This window comes from Prinia subflava, chromosome Z (genome assembly GCF_021018805.1).
Source record: "Prinia subflava isolate CZ2003 ecotype Zambia chromosome Z, Cam_Psub_1.2, whole genome shotgun sequence".
Classification (NCBI taxonomy): Eukaryota; Metazoa; Chordata; class Aves; order Passeriformes; family Cisticolidae; genus Prinia; species Prinia subflava.
In genome coordinates this window covers 7145379-7166950 of record NC_086283.1, presented here as the reverse complement: position 1 = coordinate 7166950, position 21572 = coordinate 7145379, and the positions used below count along the sequence as shown (strand labels likewise).

Sequence of the window (21572 nt, the reverse complement as noted above, 5' to 3'; positions counted from 1 at the left end):
TCATTAATTACATTTCAATGTCATCAAGAATTGGACTGTTTCAAAAAAACAAACCAAAATCATCCTAGCTCTAGCAAAACTCTAGTGAGGCATTTTCCAAGCCAGAGCAAAAAATGCTGGGTACCACTAAGCCCTCAGGGAATTAAACAGTCACTTGTGTCAGCCCTTTCTCAAGGCCCCCTTGGACTACAGTAGCTGTGAGGCTGATAAAGTGGCACAGTCATTTGATATATGAGTGGTCAGGATCTGAAGCTGTTGGAGATTAGGTGTCAGGTGTCCTAAAGGATTGACCTAAAAGGCTCTTGAACAAAATTGCCAGTTGACAAAATGAAGCAGAAGGACCCATGAATATACACTTGTTTCTCCTTGTCCCCACACCCCAAACATGCTTGTTTCTGTCCCTCTCATTTTCAAACAGCTGCTGTCAGTTGATGCTTTCAGGACGTTAAATCTCTAATCAAAAGGCTGAATTTACAAGTTTGCACTTTCCTCACAGGTTTACATATCAGTGCTATGGATGCAGAGGGCTACTGCTGTGACAAAAAGAACAAAAAACTTATTTTCTTCAGAAAAAAGTGAAAACCTCAGCCTGTCACCTAGTCATACCATCCATACCAGCAATGGCATTTCTGACCTACATGCAACTCTGATATGCTCAGCACCACACTTATGGTCCTGAAAATACTAGGCAGAGATATTTGAAGTGCAGAAACTTGCTCTGGGAATGGAAAAGACTGAAGGCAAACCTAGAAGGATAACACAGAAATTACTTTGTGCCTTTATGTTTTTGAAGTGATCATCATTCTGTTTCCAATGTTCAGAAGAACATGGAAAACAGTTCTTTCCCTATGTTAGAGCTCTATCTTCTTGTTTGTACAAGGAACCAGGGAGTAATAAGGTGAAGTGAAAATGTACAGCCCACAAGCTACTCTCCGTCCTAGCCCTGATGAATGTTCCCAGTCCACAGCTAAACAAGCTTTGTGCCAGGGAGCCTCATTTTGTCACTCTGTGTGTCTTGTAGGCATGGGAGTCTGGCTTTTTGTGCAGATGTTTTTACAATTCCAGCAAGCCTTAACACAAACCCACCCAATAAACAAGAAAACCAAACCACAAAACAAAAATAAAAATGCTCCCCTCAAAGTAGTTATGAAGCAAGAGCTGTTAACTTTTGAAGATAAGTAGATTGATAGCTCTTCTCTACTCATATACCATATCATTTTAGCCATGTTGGTCCCCAAAAATGATTTTAATTCTTGACATGAAAATAATCTAAAATATTTCTGTTAGGAAGTATATTTAGCTATTTTTCTTCCCTTTAGTTACTTATTTATCTATTTATTACTAAAAGCATGTATTAAAACCAGAGAGCAAAGTGCTGTAAAACTGGAGTGTAAAATCCTGCTTAAGTACACTTCAGCCCCACAGGTCAGTGTTTTGGAGATGAAAAAAAAAGCACAGTTGACCTTTAAGAGGCTGAAGATGATGACACTGCTGTCATGGGTTGGCACTGGCCAGATGTTAATGCACCCATGAATATATGTTTTTTCTCTAACAGCTACTGTGGGATGTGATCAGGAACAGAGCAGAGCAGGCTTAAATCTTGAAAACAAAAAAACTACCAAAACTTTATTACATTACATAAGAACAGGGACAGAAATACTCTTAAACATACACAGAGACAGAAATAAAAACCTCTTAGAACATTTCTTCTTCCAGTTTCTACTTCCCCACACATCACTCTTCATAGACCAAACCTTTGGGTTTTAGATCAAACAATCACCACTCAAAAACAAACTAATCTTCAATTCAGCAAGGGAGAGAGGAGTCTCTCTCGCACCACAGACTGTTCCTCAGGAAACACGGGTCCACCCCTTATGTGTTTCCATGTCACCCATGGCACCGCCCGGAGAAGTCTGCCAGGGTGACTCTCTCTTTTTCCTATGTCCAGCGCTCTCACCGCTGTCCATAGTCTGAAAGCTGCATACAGGGCTCTTTTAAGGATACTTGCATGCCGAGCTCTCCCCCTTTTTACCCAGGGGCCGGGGTTCCAGGAGCAGGTCTGCCCTGAGGGCGGAGGGCTCCACCTCACCCTCCCCCTCTCTTCTCTGCTCGCTCCACTCTTCAAGTGCCAGTCACTGTAGCAAAAGCAAGGGCAGCTGCATCCACCCAAAAATGCAGTTTATGTTCAAAAGAGACTCAAGTTCAGTCCATGGCTGACATTATGCAAGAAAAGTCCAGCTCAGAAGGCTACTCCTCTCATTCTTTGCCCATCAGGTTCCTTCCAATCGTGCTTTATCACCTCGGTCTCAGGCCGCTTCTTTCTCCTTTTTTCTGAAACCACCAGTCATGAGAATCAATGTCTAAGAAAAGTTTCTTTCTGCCAAGCAAGGGTTAACAGTTTTTTCTCGGCAGGGTGCTGCAGGCTCAGGCACTCCCAGGCTCGGCAACCCCCACCTGGCTCGGCACCTTCTCCTGGAGTTTGGGGGGGAAGGGGGGGGTGAGCACACACAGAAGGCACTTCCACAGTTTTCCCCACCCCTCCATCCTGGCTGGGGCAGCTCAGTTCCAGTCCTGTCCATTCTCTTCTCCCCCCCGGGGGCTCCGGCTTACCTGAGCCCGACTACGTGTTTCCCCTCCCCCACCCAGCCTCGTGGCTGGGCAGGGGAAGGAGACCTGAGACGTCTCTCTGCTGAAACCGGGATCTAAAAAGAGACTGAACCCCCTAGACTCCTGCTTTTAACTCTTTGTGTCCTCAGAGGCGTGTCCAAACCTCCGAGTGACCAATCCAGGTGCCAGCAGAAAAGCTGATTACTAATTAGCCTGCTTACCTCTCCCTAGAAAAAATTCACCTCCCCCAGCAACCACGACACTGCTATTCAAGGAGTGATGCATGCAAGGGAACACCAGACATTCAACAATGCCATTCAGTGCAACAATTTAAATCAGACTGCTTTTCAACCTGGCAAAATGAAAGAAGCGATAAAGCTAAATCCTCAATGTCACATGCTTTTTACATTCACCAGGCCATGGCTAATGTCTTCCCTGACTGCTGTTGTAGTCTTTCTTTAATAACATTGACAGCAAAAGTATCAGGTTGCAGAAACAATTGTCTTCTGCACATCAGCTGGCTTTCAAGTCAAGGCAGCATATTTTTATTTATTTTTTCTTTCATAGAATCACAGAATACTTGAACTTAGAAGGCACCTTTGGAGATCATCTTTGAGGCCCTTACTTGGATTCTACCCAGTATGTCCATATCTTTCTTGTAGTGAGGAGCCCATGATTGGACACAATACTCCAGAAGTGGCCTTAAAAGTGTTTTTTCCTATTTAAAGAGTAATTTTTTCTGTAGTACAGCTAACTTTAGCTCACACCTTGCCCTTTCTATTTTTCTTCATTTCCTGAGAAATTATCACTCTATAACAGAGTGATGACAATAATTCTAGAACTTTCTAATGTCTACAAAACACAACCCATAATCCCAGTAAGAGAATTAATGAGGGTTAAACTGCACACTCACACAAGAAAAAGATGTTTCCCAGAGAAAATGTGTGATGGTACCCTCAGAGCATCCCTTAGTACTTTTCCCTAAAAGGGATGGACAGTGGGGAAGATGCTGTAGTGAAGTGTGAAGTGTCTCAGTTCTCAGTTTAAAGGAATTGTTACTCACTCTTTTTGCCCTCCCTGCATTCCTATTCTCAGCTAAACCACACCGCAGAAGCTGTCCTGTTCCGACATGGTGTGGAACTACCACGATACACCAGAAGAACAGTAAAGTTCTCCCTCCTGGCACTGAGATGGCCTGTGACTTCCAAACACCGCCTCAGCAATGTGTGGCTTAGCTGACACCGTGATGGAAAGGGAAAGAGCTCCGTGGGATGCTGTGGTACCACCACCACCCAATCTGAACATCCTGTCTAGCAAGGTTCTGTTGTACCAAAGCAGCAACAAAACCACCAGATGCACAAACCTTATGCCCTACACTGGTACATGCAAATATTGCATTAGAAATACTGTTTAGGTAACGCCTGATTTAATTTTCGTGTGTAGTTATTTTTATCTTCCTTTTGTGTAACGTAGCCAACCCCAAAAGAAGAGTTCTCTTTTCATTACATGACCCACTACACAAATAGATGATAAACTCTTGGAAAATGCTAGGAAAACCTCCTTTTCCCAAATTTCATGTAAAAATTATGCAAAACAAGAAGGTAATTCTCTAACCTCCAGCCTGTTGCAGAAAAAGACATTGCCACTAGAACCCCTATAGACACTGAAGTCTCCAGTTACTCACCACCAGAAGCCAATTTTTTTTCATTTTGCTGAATTCACAAATGGTCTTAGAATGGTGAAAATAAAAATTTCCAGAAAATGTTCTATTGTTCATACACTTACCCCAAATCAATCAGCTCAACTCAGCAGGCCTGTAAATGTCCCAGTAATTCATTTAATGACAACTTACCCAGAAGTATGCTGCAGACACAGAGGGGCTGTTTGACAGTCTTCCCCACTGTCCATCCCTTTTAGGGAAAAGTACCAAGGGATGCTCTGAGGGTACCATCACATATTTTCTCTGGGAAACATCTTTTTCTTGTGTGAGTGTGCAGTTTAGCCCTCATTAATTCTGTTGTTTGCCTGCTATAGAGAACTTGCAGAGTCCCCCGTCAGTGGAATATTGACAGTTCCCTTTCAAAGAGGTATGCTGTAATGTTTGTTTACTGTCAATAACAGGAAAGTATTTACCATGTCTCAGGAGCAAACCTGTAGATGGGGAGCTGCCATTGACAGTTCCACATGATAACCCCAAATGCCCTGATAGGAGGAAAAGTACTTTGGTTCCCCAAAAATACCAGCACTCTAAAAAACTAAGTTACTGTCACTACTGCAGTGAATCAGAAAGAAGACTGTTCCATTACAGCAAACTGTAATGCTGAAGCATGACTAAATGAGAGACAAAGGGGAACACCTTTAGTTATTCAAAACCTGATAACTTCTAGAAAGGGCTTCAGCAAAATGCTCTGAGCCTCAAAGTGTTTGGCTTTTTCTTCCGACTCATATCAAGGCAAACAAAATGTGAACATGTCAAGAACACAGGCAACCTAGCCATTCAATTAAAGAGTTTCAGATAATTCAAAACAAAAGCAGAAGCTTATTCCTTTGGACACAGGGCAGAACACATTGGTTCACGTCCTGACACTCTAGAGCCTGTGTTAACTGTTTAACTGAATTAACATGGACAGACTTGTCTTTCTTGTATTTGGGCAAAGAACAACTTTCAGCACTCCACTCAATAAATAGGGGCAGCAGTTTTCTCAGATACTGTCATGGTAGGGGCAATCTTAATGCTTACACTGAAGTGAATCCTAATTTGGTGAGTACTCAAGTGTATAGAGCATTGCTTAGGCTTTGCTGGTAACATGAGAAAAAATCTGTCAATATGAACTCATAAAATCTACTTCAGAACAGGTCTGAAAATGAATTACCCACTAGAGCCCGTATCAAAGGAGCTGAGGCAGTTGATAGCATGCTTCTCCTCACTAGAGTGCTTTCTGCCCTTGAGGCATATACCTTCATATCCAGAATTAATCAGTTAAAAATAACATGGTTGGAGGCCCCAGCTTTTCTTGTTTGTAACAGAGAAACAGCCTGGAGGCTGCAGTTCTGAAATAGGTTTTGTTTTGGTCAAATGCATAACTCTGTCTACACCAGCTGGTTGATATCCACTTCACCCTGAAAGAAAGGCTGTCAGTATTGCTATATTTTTCAGTCACTAGAATGTAATCAATTTAAGGACAAGGAAACACAAGAGCCCCCAGACCTCATCCAGTCTAATTTTACTCTAAAATACATAGATGAGGATAGAGGGTAAAAAAGTGGTTTTTCAGATATGTTACTATGATTTCCATTTCAAACCAGGGTTGAATTCAATTCCTTTCAACTTGCTTTTTGCGCCCCTCAAAAGTAACTTAAAATTGTTTGTTTAAGGACTGGAAATCTCTCATGGCCCACTCACCGACTGAAATCAAGTGGAAAGGTTCTTCAACAAGACTCAGCTGGCCTGCAAACTTGTCTGAAAATTTGTGAACTACATTTATGATGTTTCCTCCCTTTATTTGAAAAAATATTAGTACATGTATACCCTTCCTCATTTTGCTGAAGAAATTTGATACTGCTGCCTTCAAAATGTGTTCCTACACAGTACTGTACACAGTAATAAGGAAATACATGTAAATTAGAGAAACAAAAAACATGAAGAAAGCAATAAGATGTGCATACTCAGACTCTGAATCTACTGGTAAGAAGGAAAATTCTTCTTTGGTTTATCAAATTGCTATTGCCAACCTACCAAAAGAATTTGAAATGAAGGGATCTATCCTGATGACTCATTCTGTTTTCAATGCACCCTTACAAAAAACCCCACCAAAATATCAAGTACTGCTTAAGAAAAAGTGATTTATGGAAGTTTAGAGTGATGGGTTTATGCACTCCAGACAAACTTTTATTTATAACGGCGTTATTTGCACAAATTTTAGAAACTGGGTTCCTTCAGTACCAATACTATCTTAAATTAAGCAATCTCTGCTTTTCTCCTTGTGTCTCTGCTGCAGTCACTGAGAACCCTTATCAAATCAGCAGCATTTAACAAATACCAGAATACATATTCTATACTTGCAGAGCTGAACTTTCCAAGAAGCCCTTTGTGGTTATTTCAACATGATTAATGTAGGGATATGATGTCCTTAGATCACTACAACCTCCTATCTCCATGCAGAACGAATGGTTTTTTGTACTTGTCGAGTGCCTGAGGAGCTTCTGCCAGGGGTGGGGAAAGGGAAGTTTATCTGCCATTGCACTGTGATAGAAAGAAACATGTGGATTGCACAACAGTCTGCAAAGGAAAAGGAGCACTCAAAAAGACTCCTTTATCTCAGCAGGTTTTGGTCCATCCCAGAAACAACACTCTCTCCAGCTGCAGTTATTATTAAGCGGCTCCTTTCCAGTTACTATTCTCAAGATAAACTTGCTGTAGTTTCTCAAATGTAGGAACAAATGAAGATTGTAAATGTCCTTACAAGATTACCTGTAATGTTTCACTGAATTTGGCCTAATGTGTGAAGGTTTTATGGCAGTGATTTTGCTACTCTGAATACAAGAAAAATCTGCTAGTTAACAGTCCTGCAAAAAACATGTGGGTTGTGTAAAATTACACTTACTCTAATATCTAGAGACTGTCTAAGAGAAGCGGTTCATATGTTAAAGGATTAGAGAACTGCTCTAAGTGCACTCAGAATTTATGATCTCATTCCCAGACCTATTGCTCAGACTTGTCAATCATCCCCCATAACCCAGTATTTCAATTAAAGAAGAGGTGAAAAGAAAAATGGGAAAATTACAGAGGCACTACAAGATGGAGATGACCTAACTCTGTTTTGTTCAACTGCTTGAGGACAGAGCAAAGCTCGCTCACTGCTGGCATTCATCGGCTGAAAAATACTTCATTGTCCAAACCAGAAAAGTGTTCACACACTTAACTTTAAGCATGTGCTTAATATTCACTGCCTTTTAAACTAAGGAAAAATATTAACTTGGAACTTAGTGCACTGCACATGCTGCTGTTTGACAGAGTGAGCTCACTGACCAAAAGGCAATCAAGACAGAACGGCTTTTGTAAAGTCTTTTAACTGTGTAACTTCTAAAAAGGGGATGACTCGCACCACACATAGACGCTGAACCCAACTACTCTGCAAGTCACCGTGAATCTGAATGAGCAAAGCCAGAAGTGCCAGCAGCTGGCTTAAAGCGCAGCCCAACTCTTAAAAACACCACTCTGGTCCTCATTCAACATCTTGTGTGTTGCACTGCACTGAGAATCTGTTTTTTCATACAAATTGAAAGAATTAACTTTTTGATAGCAAAATATTAACATGAGATTCCTAGGCTGCATTATACTTTCTAACTGTAGACAAACACTGCTTCTGTTTAAACTTCATTTTTACCACTACTTCCAAGCTAACAGAATTTTTTAATCTATTCATTAAAAGAGATAGCAACACTCAACTTTCATCTACCTCATATTATATGAAAATAATATTTTTTCTGCAAATAGGGAAGTGCTTTCTAGTCAGTATTGATCAACAGCTGGGAAATCAAACTAAAGAATGCAACTGCAATTTATTTTTATCTGTGTAGCTTTTGTCCTGGTAGTTGTGTTTCACTTTCTTAAATGTCAAAAGTAAAGCAGTTCAGCTACACTAAAAACACACTGACATCTTTAATAAAGTGGTAATAATTTTAAAATGTGTTCAAAGATATAGATGTTATGAATGTTGAAGTAAATCAAATAAACAGCCATAAATTGAAAGTTTTGGAGGTTTTTTTAAAACACAATTTAAAATTAATAACCAAGATTCAAAGATGCGTTTGCATCTTGCCATAATGTTCAACTGCACATTTCTTTTATGCCTCCTGAAACATGACAGCAGATAAGTCTATGTGGTGTTCTAAAAATAGGCATGCAATAACCTTGCCATAGAGCTTAAAAAAATTCCCAAAATGACACATTAATCACACATTTGACACATTTCATTAATATCCATTTTTAGTGTTGTCTGAGTGAATTTCTCTGGCTGGAATTTATATGATTACTATTGAAAAAAGTTATTTAATAAAATATGAATCATCATTTCTGTTCTATTCGAAGCAGTTTCCAACTTCATCCCATCCAGTCTTCTTACATATTCCTAAAGATATGCTACAAAGTAAATTTTCACTGGCATTTCAGTCAGACCACAAAAATTACTTGAATTATGTACAGTAACAGCATCTCAGTAGGTAACTGTCTACCATTCCTGTTGCAATCAAATGCAGGTATAAAATATGAAGGAAGAAATCTGAGGACTTAATGCAAATTAGTTTCATATTATTGTTTTATAAATTCTATTTTGTAATATGTATGTATATACATATAATTAATTCTAAATATTTTTTATTTCGTCGTTTCACGTTAGTCGTAATGCTCTGAATAGTTTAAAAATAAATTCCTACCACTATCACTAAAGTGAAATAAATTATTATTACATTATTTCTTATAACCACTCAAAACACAGGTCTAATACAATGTATTATGCTGTTAGAAACAATATATCCTTTTTTTTAAAGGAAAGAAGAATTAAAAGTAAATTATTTGAAACAACAGTTATTTCTAGGGCTCTCGCTGAGGGAAGCAGAAGAGAGGATTGTTGAATACAACCCTTATACACCACCATCTGCTGCTGCTTGAACCTGGTAAACATATATATCATACATTTTCCTTTTGGCAATCCTTGCCAGTGCTTTTGAAGTTCACTAGAAATGCTAGGGCTTGAGAGAACAACAGATGGATAATACTCTTTACAGTTAAGGAGGTATACTATTTAAACTTTGTCACCCAGATTTGCTAGGAAACCTCACCAATGCTGTAACACAGCCCTGCTGCTTTACTGTGAGCTCTCCTTATGGAGGGCTGCTCTGGACTATGACTTTACTGAGAGATGACAGTGACTTGCCTAAATTAGCATTTCCTGTTGGCTGTATTCAAAAATATTTGTTTGATTTAGTCCTCTGTATTTTCATCCCCAAAATTCAATTTCAAACTATACTCCAGCTGCAATTCTATCTCATTTTATTTCTCTAATTATAGGTTGTATTAACAATGTATTGGTACTGTATCAATAACCAGTATCAATGTGTTTGCATCATGAGGGACTGAGTTAACAAGAAGTAAAAAACCCTTTGTTTGTAAATATACTGATCCAAGTAACACACTATTAATATGCATTTCTTTCTACAACCTGTCAGTCATCATCAAACCTGAACACCAGACTTTCAGCTTAATTAATTACATTTGCTGCTTGTTCAGGTAAAATTAGAAAAAAATTACTTCAGAGCACAAAGGGCATTATACAGTCTTTTTCATGAAGCCAATTTGAAATCACAGCTCTGGATATAAGGTTCCATATTGCTCATGTGAACAAGCCCAAAATTGCTTTAATCCACTACATAAATAATGGCAGTGCTGAAAAAGTCAGAGAACTCACCACTTGTCCATCTCTCCCGGGAACACCAGGCACTCCGACAGAACCCTGGAGGGAAACAGATGCCAGTGTTTAGCAAATTAAACAGGTCATGAAACCTTTCATCTCATAATACAGTATTTAGAAATAATGGTGAATGTTTGCTTATTGTAGCTGCAATAAATTTTTCAAGAACTCATTTTTATCCAAGCTGAGCTCTCCTTTCATTTGAGATTTTATACTAATTAGACATATTCACATGCTGCAAATTTTGAAGACTTTTAAAGTACGGCCTTTTCCAGAAACAAGCTTCAACTCATGTTTTGTAATGTTGTGGATGCTTCACAAGAAACGTAAGAACTAAAATGCTATTCCATTTAATGCTCTCAGTAAGTTTTGAGACTGATCCACGCAATCCAATATAGCACCTGAACAAAACTAATAATGCTTCTAGAGGCATCATTCAAGCTCAATAACTTGTGGCACCAATCCATTTTGAGGCTTTTAATAGATAATCTGCAGTGATTCAGTTTGACAGTATAAATTACAGATACACTTTTAAACTGCACCAATATTAGTGCCATCAAAATTAAAAGGTCAATACAGGCCAAACACAAGGGACAAAGATGGAAAAAAAAATTAACAATGATGTATAACATTGGAGAGATTGTTTTTACAAAGCTCTCATACTGTAAGTTTCTATGTGATAGATAATTCTTTTGAGGGATCTTGTGCAACTTGCTATGGAAGTTCAGTGAAAACACAAAGCATGAGGAAAACAGGAGAACTGCATCTGCTTGCAGACCATTCTCTTATTTTATAAAAATGATGCTGCTCAGCAAGGAAACTGAAAGAATTGCTGCAAGGCAATTCCCCCTCTGTTTTGGTTAGAGGTGTCACTAAAATTATCACCAACACCCAAAGTAAATTTCTCCAAAATGGATGCACATATCTGTCAATAATAAAGTTGGGAAATCCTGTGAAACAGGAAAAGGAACTCATGAGAGTCTCAAAAACCCTCTAAGAGCTAGTAACAGAGCTTTGAATCAGTGAGAAATAATAAACCACATCCTAGCATCTCTTTATGACTCACAAAGCTCTCCTCTCTCTCCCAAAGCTTTCACTTTGGTATCCTTGTTGTCTCTTTTTGCTGGATAAATGGTCACGGCTTTAAGCTACTGCAAAGGGGCCTGAGTGAACGTTTTCACATCTCTGTATCAGTTTTCCAGAAAACTAGAAGGCAAAGCTCAGGAGGGCATTAAACCATCAGCCTCAATAAACTATCCTATGCATAACAGTTCCTCCCCTCAGTGGCAGCTGATTATTTTTCTTACAAAACACCACGTGTTAGAAAGCATAAAATGAAGCTGATTCTACTGCGATAATAAATGTTTGTCAGATATTCAAAAGTTCATCAGCACATGGGTTTTTCCTATGTTGTACTGGCAAAACATCCTCCTCCACAATTCTTAGGGTACAGCTTTATAACGACAACTTAGACGTGAGCCATATTCCTGCATTGCCAAACACAAAGGGTAGTCCTCTCCCTTAGCCTGCAATCTGTATACAGCCCACAGCCACCAAAATTCCATCAACCCGTATACTTTGGGATTATGTTTTTACATATCATAGGTTTTTCTTTCTTTTGTTAAAAAAGTTTCATTTTAACAGATGCCTCACTCTAAAGAACATTATCTCAGAAGAAGAAAAGCATGCATCCTTCTCACATATGCTAATATTATTTATTCCTTCCTCTTTTTTTTTAATCTTTATACAAATTATAGCTGTTTTATTAAATACGTTTCACACAACTTTTCAATCTTTTGAGATCAGCTATAAAATCATTCACCTTGGTGGTATGTGAGTCAGATGCCGGAAAAGTACCACTGACTAGCTGTTACAGCTGATATTCTGAGGACTGTTTTAATGGTGCAATTCCATAAATCCTAAACTCACTCAATCAAACCAAGGCAGTCAGCTTTAATGAGTGCAAGTAACGCTGAAGGCATTCCTAGGAAGTCAGGTCTCAGGTTACCGAAGGAACAGGAAGACACCGGCAGACCACCTGAACACCACCAGCCAAGCACTATTTATCAGCAACACCTACGTCCTTTGTTTCTGCTGGTCAATTCTTTAGTCATATGGCACTGATCTATTTGAGTAGAGACATGCATTTAATCAGAAACTTTATCTCCCCACCTTTCACAACGTTTTAACTTTGGTTTCCTAATCGTACCAGTGTATGAATGAGAAAATTATAGTGACCTTTTCACCTGAAAGTTAAGCAGGCAGATTGAAAACAGTCTGCTCTGCATTGCTTGAACTTCTTATGATGGGGGAAATGGGAAATCTTGTGTCTCACATTATATGGCTCCATTTTGCAAAAACAAATTCAACGCCGCAGTGTACAGTAGCTTATTCCATTCACCTTTTCTGCTTGCAATTTGGCACAGGAGGAATAATCACTTTCATAGCATTGTTATGTATACTATACCTTTTGTCCTGGAGGCCCCTGAGGTCCCTGCAAAGGGAAAACAATTCAATTAACATCAAAACTCCAGCCAATTTAAACTGAAATGACTAATTAGACTGTCTTATTGTGTAAGCACTCTGATACTGGACTGAAACCAGCTGATGTTTCATAAATCAAATAAAAGTAAAAGTTTATGCTCAAAGCGCACAATGAATCTTTTCTCTTCACTTTTGGAACTGATCTAACTACTATAGAATACTCAAATTTTCCCCCTTCTAATGTTTTCTCTTCCAAGCTGTTTCTTCTAATACTGACAAGTCTTCCAACATTAAGATGACTGTGTTTTTCTGTCTCTTGTATCAGCTAACAGCCAGTTGTGTGTCCACAGTATATATCAGCCTGTCAGCACAAAAACAAGGTTTATGCAAACAAATGTTTTCGAGATAGAGAGAAGCATAAACCTCAAAATCTTCTCATCTTCTAAGTATCAGCACACATGCCTGTGTTATACCCAACCTGTCATGTGTGCCATCATTTGCAAGTGAAGAGAAAAATCTAATTTCAGAAATCGTAAAAAATGCTCTTGGGAAGCAAAGAGCCACCATTTTGGCCCCATGACCCAAGAAGGCAAAAAGAGATATCTCAATTCAGGAAAAGTTTAACTTCCCTAATGTCATACAGGAGGCAAGATCTTGTTGATATTAAGAAAACCCATTTCTTATCTGGTGTCTCTGAAGTACCCAGGTGGCCACAGTGGAGAGGGGAAACAGAAATCAGATCAACCAACCATGTCTTGGACACTTAGGCAGTCTGTTTTGGTAATAGCCAGACCATGTCCACCACAGTTCTATGGACTTTTGTCCCCTGGGTTCCTACTATGGGCACAGGGGCAAACTGTGGGTGCTGGCGCTATATCAAGCAAGGTGAATTCAGAGTCCATGAGGGTGCAAAACACGACACAAAATCTGGGGAACACAAATCCTTCTGATGTGAGAAAGAAAAGGATTTATTGTGAGAAAGAAAAAGATTGATACCATAACTGCAATTATTCAGGAAAACAAAAGGATTTCTGCTTCAAAATGTGATGCTGATTTTATTCTTAAACTAGTGTGAAGTTAGGCAGAATCCTTCACTGTTGGTAGATGCAGAGCCTCTTGGAATGTTTACTCCAATGCAACTTTAAACTGTTAACAAGGGAAAGCTCCACTGGTGGTAATTCTGAGTACTGCATCCACTGCTGTGAATGAAAGCTTTGCAGTTTTAAACATGGATTGGTATGTCTAAGTTTTGGCATCAAACCTTGCAAAAGCACAGATAAATGTTGCTTCTTGAAACTTTTGCCTGATTGTTTTAACAGAAAGAAAGTATTGTGAACATCTCCTTTATACTGCAGAGACAGATTCTGATAAAGGAAGCTCACCTGTGAGGTGGAGGGCGACAATTTTACCCCCTTGCTCTCAAAAGAAAGCAGAAGCACCTAAACACTCAGCACTGGTGATGATCAGAGCAATGAATATAGTGAGCATCTGCTTTTTCAGATGGAGAAAAAATGTCCCTAGCTCACAATGTCTCACAAAAACTGCTGTTTAAATCAAGTCTTCTTCTTAGTAAGTGCCTGAGAGTGAGTGATCTGTTGGGTAAGGAACCACAAATATAACAGGCCCACAAACAGTGTTCTGATACTGTTCGAGTGTCACCATCCTTCTCTTCCTCCATGAGAAAGACAAAAGTGTGTCTAGCATTTTAAAAATGCCAAGAAATTAATGCTCAAACTAGTGCTTTCCCTACAGCAATGTTATAAAAACAGGCTCCAAATGTCTACATCCTGGGCATCAGCTGTCTGTTGACCTGTTGCAAACTAGCTTGCTGCATTTCAGGATTATTTCAGGTCTTGGGAAAAAAATCCCTCCATCAGTAGGCCAAAGTGAATACAGAACAACTGAAGACCCCCTTCATAGCTCATACCAGTTATTTTTATGTCCAAGGGAAGGATATATCAGTTTCTAGCTACTTAAGAAGCTATTGAAACCTTCTTAAGACCTTCAGCTGTATTAAATTACCATTTGGGAGCCCTTAATACAATACTACTGCATGAAGGTTAAATGATAATTCATTTACTAATATTAGTCCCCAACACAACCTGTTAAATGTACTCTTTGTTGAGGACTTTCTGCCTGGTGCTTGCAGCTGTCAGCCTGTGGGATGAATATAATTCAAGACATTGCAGAAAACATTTTTTCCCAGAATTTCCTCCTCATCCCTGACATGGTTCCAGCTTCTCCAGATGAGTTACTGAATATGAAAATATCTACATAAGAGCATAGTCTTACTCTTATGGTGGCTTTAAAATGAATCATTCTGAGAAAACATGCAGCAGACGCTTATCAATAAATACTATCTGTAATTGGAAGTTTTCCATTTCTGGTACTTAAGCCTTTACTCAGACTGGAAGTAGCCCTGGTGTTTCACATCCACTGAGCCTCTTAATGACAAGAACAGCCCTCAGCAGTACAGCTACCTTCAGAAATTGTACGGTATTGACTTGAAAAAACCAATTTCAAATAAAAGCTTACCTAAATTGATACATTTCATAAATTACACAGGATAACAGGTCCTTATCCTTAGAATGTTCTGACTGCAAAACATACTTGAATAGAAACAATTTTTCTTTTAAACACTGCTCCCTAGCATTGGGAAAGAAGCTCAAAGCCATTGGAAACTTAACAGCTCATTCACAGACAGCTCTCATCCCTCCCCCACGTAAGACAGCAGCCATTTAACAGAAAACGTGAAATTAAGTTACTAACAGAAAACTTTTTTTAAAAAACCAAAACAAAAAAGCCTGTAGAACACCTCAGAATTGTGCTTATTTTTCTAGAATTACCTAATATCTCTGCTCAAGGCACAGAATGACACTGTGAGAGATAGAAATAAGCAAGTAATAAATAAAATCTAGTAGAAAGAAAAAAAAAAAAAAAGAATAAAAAATTAAAAACTAAAACAAACACCAAAACAAGGACAAAAGAACCCAAACCAATAAGGCTTTAGCTTATTTCCAGAGGTACAAATGACAGTTTTTAAAAGAATCTAGGTAGAAAATTCCATATGAACATGGGGATTTTCCCCCTCTATTATTTTACTGAACTGGGGAGCATCCTGTGTTACCTACTTGATGAACAGATAGTGAGATCAGCACTCAAAATCTCTATGTAGGTCTTGAGACAGAAGCAGAAGGCAAGAAATGTGTGAACGTTTCCAACCAGTTCCTCAGGATGCTTTGTTTTGGTATTTTTCTTTATTTTTCTTCACCCGTTCTGTGTTCCATAACAGCTGCAGCAATATCCTAGCCCTGCTGTTTGCTCCAGGACAACCATCCAGGACAAGGGATGCTTTGCAAATGCAAAGCTAAGCTTCCCTCTGCACAGGTGTTCTGCCCCTGGGTCCTGGCAGCCAGTGCAGAGCTGCTGCCACAGGTCCCCACCTCACTCCCAAAGCCTCGGCTCTGCAGTGACCACACACACACACTCACACACACTCACACACACTCACACACACTCACACACACACACACACACTCACACACACACACACTCACACACACTCACACACACACACTCACACACACTCACACACACACGGAACCTGCTGTAATCCCCACCAGCTGGAGGCTCCATCTACACCACATGCACCATACTGCCACTCAGCCTCTGTCACACCATCATATCTGGGAAGATGAAGGAGGTAAAAACAGAAACACACAGCCCTTTAAAACTATCGGCTGATAAAGAAAACAAGACAATCCCAGAGATACAGAATTCTTTCACCTCCTAACTACATGTACATACATATGATATCTATCACAGATCAAAAAATCACTCCATAATAATCTATGCAGATTATGTTGATAGCTAGTATTTGTCTTTCGCCTGCATCATTGAAAGCTGCCAGAGTTTCCATGAAGGGGTGTTTAGAATCAACCCCTAAACCACCAGCAATTCATGTCAAAAATCTCGTTTTATAAAGACCATCTAGGCTTCAAAAAAGAGGGTTTGTGAATCTGTTCAGATTAAGTGACTGCTCTCCATTTTTAAGGATTATGCCACTTTTCCTCAAATTGACACATATTCGCAGATGAACTTCAATCGAGAAGGCTGAAAATTGTGGTTACAAAAGTTGCCCAGCATAGGAACTTAACTAAATGTAATGAAAATTGAAAATAGTTCTTGCTCTTTCAGCCATCATGAACATTTCAGAAGAGCCCTTTGCCATCATGTCCAATTGAGTAAACTAGGTAGGCAGCTGTGAGAACTCATTGCAGGACTTCACTGAATTGCATTCTCATTTGAATAACTCCATAGGACAATGGAAAAAAAAAGCTGTTTTGCTCCAAAAAATCCAACTGCCCTCTGTGTTTCTCTGGAGAAGGAGAATTATCGATTATACCTAGACACTTGGAAAACTGGGTAATTAAGGATAAACAAATGTGTACAAAAGTTTTCTATGCAATTTTGTTTTTCAAAAGGTTTCCATTATGAATGTCATTCTTTAACCACTGTTTTTGGAAATCAACCAAACTTCCAGAGACTGTAGCATGTCAAGTCTTTGCGTTATAGAAATGATTGAATGAAGTCAGACACTTCAGTTGGTCTTTAATAAGTAACTATTCAGAATAAATAAAAAGGAAAAAAACCCCACAAAACAAAACACACGAAAAACTAACGAAACCCCCTAAAAATAAAATCACCAACATCTCCCTCCCCCTCCCCCCCCAAATCAAATCAAAGTGAAAAGATTTACTTAAGTGTAGTTATAACAAAGTTTGGGGTCCAGCATTCTTACTACACCTCCTTTCCAATGTTACAATTGTATTTTCTTTTGATGTTTCATATGTTTCCTATATTTTAGCAAGCTGTAAAATTCTGCCCTGAAAAGGTTAAAGCTGCAGTTTCAATGAGAGAGAGAGAGTAATTGAGGGTGTGATACGTTAGCAACCCTCTCAAGGTACCTTTGCACTCAATTTGTAGGGGCTCAGTTGCTTGATGTTTGAAGAAACGTATGATTTAATAGGTTGGGGCATTTTCAATTTGCAGATCTGGGGTAGGAATAACGATTTGTTTTACAAGGTGTCAGAGTTCATGGACAATGAGCACAAACACCAAATGAAAATGCCTTACAAAAACATAATGAAAATGTGAATGATTTTGTATACTGAATAAGTTACACAGCAAAATAGGTCACAAAGGTGCAATATGCTGTCATACAAAAACTTTCTTATTCCAAAGCCTTGCAAACAAACAAACAAACACCCCCAAAACAAACAAACAAATGAACAACCACAACAAGAAAACACAACCAAAGAGTAACTAAACAACCAAAAGAATTTTTTTTCCTTCCATACCTTCTATAAAAGTAAAAGTTTTTTGTAACCAGAAGACCTCTTGGAAGCATTGTGTCTGTATTTCTATGAAACAAAAGAAGTTCCAGGACTGTTCCTGAGAACAGATATTTTCCCTTTGCTGCCTGTAAGAATCATTAAACACTAAGAACAGAATCATGGAATTGCTTAGATTGGAAAATATGTTTAAGATCATTGAGCCCAACTGTTAACCTAACACTGCCAAGTCCAGCACTAAGCCATATCCCTACGTCTGTGCACCTCTTAAATAACTCCAGGGGTGTTCAACCACTTCCCTGGGCAGCCTGGTTCAATGCTTGACAGCTCTACCCATGAAGAAATTCTTTTGTAATAGCCAACCTAAACCTCCACTAATGCAACATGAACCACTTTCCTCTTGTCCCATCACTTGTTGCTTGAGAGAAGAGATCAAATCCCACCTGGCTGCAACCTCCTTTCAGGTAGCTGTAGACAACAAGAAGGTCCCCCAGTCAGCTTCCTTTTTTCCAGGCTAAACATCCCCAGCTGCTTCAGCTGCTCCTCACAGGACCTGTGCTCCAGACCCCCCAGCAGCTGCACTGCCCTTCTCTGAACAGTCTACAACATGCCTCAATGTCCTTCCTGTGGTGAGTGGCCCAGAACTGGACACAGCATTCTGGGTGTGGCCTCACCAGTGCCAAACAGAGGGGGATGATCCCTTCCTTTTTCCCACAAACCAATTTCTTACCAGTCTAAAGGCATAAAGAACTGAAAATGGAAATCTGAACTAGCAAATATACCTGAAGATGAAGCACATGTTCCATACAAAGCATTCATCTGCATTTCCGTTGAGCCTGTGTCTGGATCCAATTTCCTTTGTGTAAAACTCTGAAAACATGTACCTGCATGGTTGAGGAGTGTTTCATAAAGATTACAGTTTCTAGAATGCTAGTATTGAAATGTTTGATGCTGTAATATTGATGCATCACCTAGATATAAGAATGATTAGTTAAGAGATTAACTATGATGAAAAATCTCTTATAATTTCTCAAAAAGGAGCAACCCCCTTGCATGCTATCTACCTTAATTGATGGAAACTGCTGCAGTAACTATTAATTAGCAACCAGGAAGTGTTGAAGAAGTGCTTCTTATCTTCATTCTTTTAGTCATTGCTGTGACAGACACTACCAAAGTGTAGAGGTTACAAAATGCCTGCCTTATCTTCCTTGAGATCTCCAACAAATTAAGCCCAGTGCAACTGTTCTGGTGAAAAAAAAAGAACAGTTGCTGTGAAAGGCACAGGCTGAGAATTTCCATTTAATCTGTTAGTTCTCATAAACTTTTCTAGCTAAACAGCTTAAGAACAACACCTTATAAAATTTGCTATGAACATGCTACCAGAATAAAACAAAGAAGGCACCTACAGAACTCTGGCCATTGAAAACAAAACCACAATTAGCAGCTTCCCAGAGGGGCTATGAAGATTCACAGCAGCTGAGAATCTGGCCTTGACCGTTGGCCTGAAAGACTGCATTGAAACCAGCAGAGCTTCCCAGACAACTCTGCCAGGTCCCTGAGAGTTCATTTTAACCTAAGATGAAAAATAGTATTAATTCATTTTAAAGATGTGACATTCTGCAGACTTAACTGTAAGGTTACACTATTCCACTGTCTTTCACAAATATGGCTACACCCTTTGGAAGAACACCCTCCTTTTTCTGAATAACCAGTGAAAGCAATAACATTACGTTGTACTTCCTTGAACAGACGCCCAGCAAGTCTGTATAAGGACAAAAGTAATTGTTTGGAAAACAATGTATCTTAAAGCAGACGGATTTTGCATTTGGGTTAATCATCATAGTATAGATTTCTTTCGCCAAGAGACACCTTTACCTGAGTCTCTGGTTATTCTGGAGTGTTCTGTTCATGTAAAACATATGCAAAAATTACTTATCTGTCTTTAAGGCCCATTTTGGAGAGGAAAATAATACACTGAGCTTTTCTTTCACTGACAAGAAGTGGTTGTATGCTAAACATGTTTAAAATTACTTCTGAAAGAAGGAGCTGAAAACATAGCATATTTTAATAATCCAGATTTTTATTAATATGAACTAGTTCAAAATACTTTACACAAAAAAGCTCAAAAAATCCCCCTCATGGAAATTAGGAACAAAATTATCCCATGCATACCATCTATCCCACTGCAGTTTATGAATCTGAACATGTTCATCTGCCAGTGTCAGTGTTTAATATTTTCAATCACTGACTCTAAGTTCTCATGAATAGTCTGCAACCAGAAATCCTAACTCTTGGGTAGAAAAGAATCACAAATCCATCTATTATTCATTCTGAAAATGAGAAAATAAACTGGAAAAACTCTTGTATGGTATTTAAGAGTCCTTATCACCAAGAACTGCAGATAAGTGGCAGGTGAAGCAGGATGAATTATGAGAGGCAGGACACAATTCTAACTGAAAATGTTGAAAAGCTACAGAAACTACTGGCCTTTTCTCGCGAGTAGCATACATTTTTCTAGTTCCACATAATATTTCAAAACTTAATCCCTTTGGTCACCCCACTTTGGCCTCGCCCTGAATTCTCTTAATCCTTTCTGCACAGAGGAATGATACCTTCAGCTATTAAGAAAGTACATCTGCAGGGCTTTCAAATGTCATGGAAACCAGACACAAATTTCTTCTACCAGTCATTCTTTCATTCCCTTCTAACATTAAAGAGGCATGCAGCCACATCTTTAAAACTTAAACCTCCATCTCACCTAAAAACAAACTGAAATTTATTGGTTGAAAGGGCAAACATATTCACCCTGACACAGCAACATATAGAGTCAAAGAGTTCCCACAAATGTCTGAACCACAAGGACAGACAAGCAAAAGAAGCCTGCTGGCACTTAGAAAACCTGGAATGACTTTTAACAGAGAATGAGAGACTCCTGTAAGAAACAACTGAATCTCCCATATCCTACACTGTCCCACCACCATGCCATAACCCACACATTTTTTAAAATGGAAAAAGAAAGGCCATTCTTATTCTCCAAGATAAATTCTTGAGCCAAAGGAGAACTCATGTCAGAGAAGTCAAACACTGTCATTCTCTGTGTATGGTCCCAGCAAAACTCTCCTGCCTGAGAGGGAGAAAAGTTATTATTGCCCTCTCTCACAACATCACCCTGAAATTTTATTTTATTTTTATTTACTAACACAGAACTTCATTGAATATGAAGAAAAATATGGCAACAGATTCTCAGCTGCAGCAAATTCACATCTTTTCACTAGAGTCACTGGATTTCCTGTTCCATTGAAAAGAGAACATGAACATTCCCAGAATTCCAAATGCATTAAAAGAATTCCAGCTTTCTGTAAATCAAGGTACACATTGTTGCAGGTGTTGGGAGGAAAGGGTTAAACCCACAAGATTTGTTTATGAGGAAATAATTTCACTCAAAGTGACCTTGCAGCTGGGAACGCTAAGAATTTTGGTGTGGGGAAACGTCAGTTACTATGTCTACTGTTGTTCATCCTCTGCCTGTTTTGAGAAGCAGAATTCCTGTGTGGAGATAACACACAGTCACAGACACGCTTGAGCCTTCTGCTGGGAGAAAGAATGACCACAGAAGCACAGCCTTGTGATGAACTGCTCCTGCAGGAAACCCTTGACA

General features: G+C 39.0%; 1 protein-coding gene across 3 annotated transcripts in view; it reads right to left on the bottom strand.

Annotated features, from left to right (window-relative positions):
• Window positions 1-21572, bottom strand: part of COL25A1 (collagen type XXV alpha 1 chain) — a 302634-nt gene that overhangs the window by 65546 nt on the left and 215516 nt on the right. For all 3 annotated transcript variants that reach the window (XM_063423866.1, XM_063423864.1, XM_063423865.1), the window contains 2 exons: window positions 12544-12570; window positions 10074-10118 (listed from right to left, as the gene is read on the bottom strand). In XM_063423866.1, the coding sequence (XP_063279936.1) occupies window positions 10074-10118; window positions 12544-12570 (72 nt within the window). The remainder of the gene's footprint in view (window positions 1-10073; window positions 10119-12543; window positions 12571-21572) is intronic.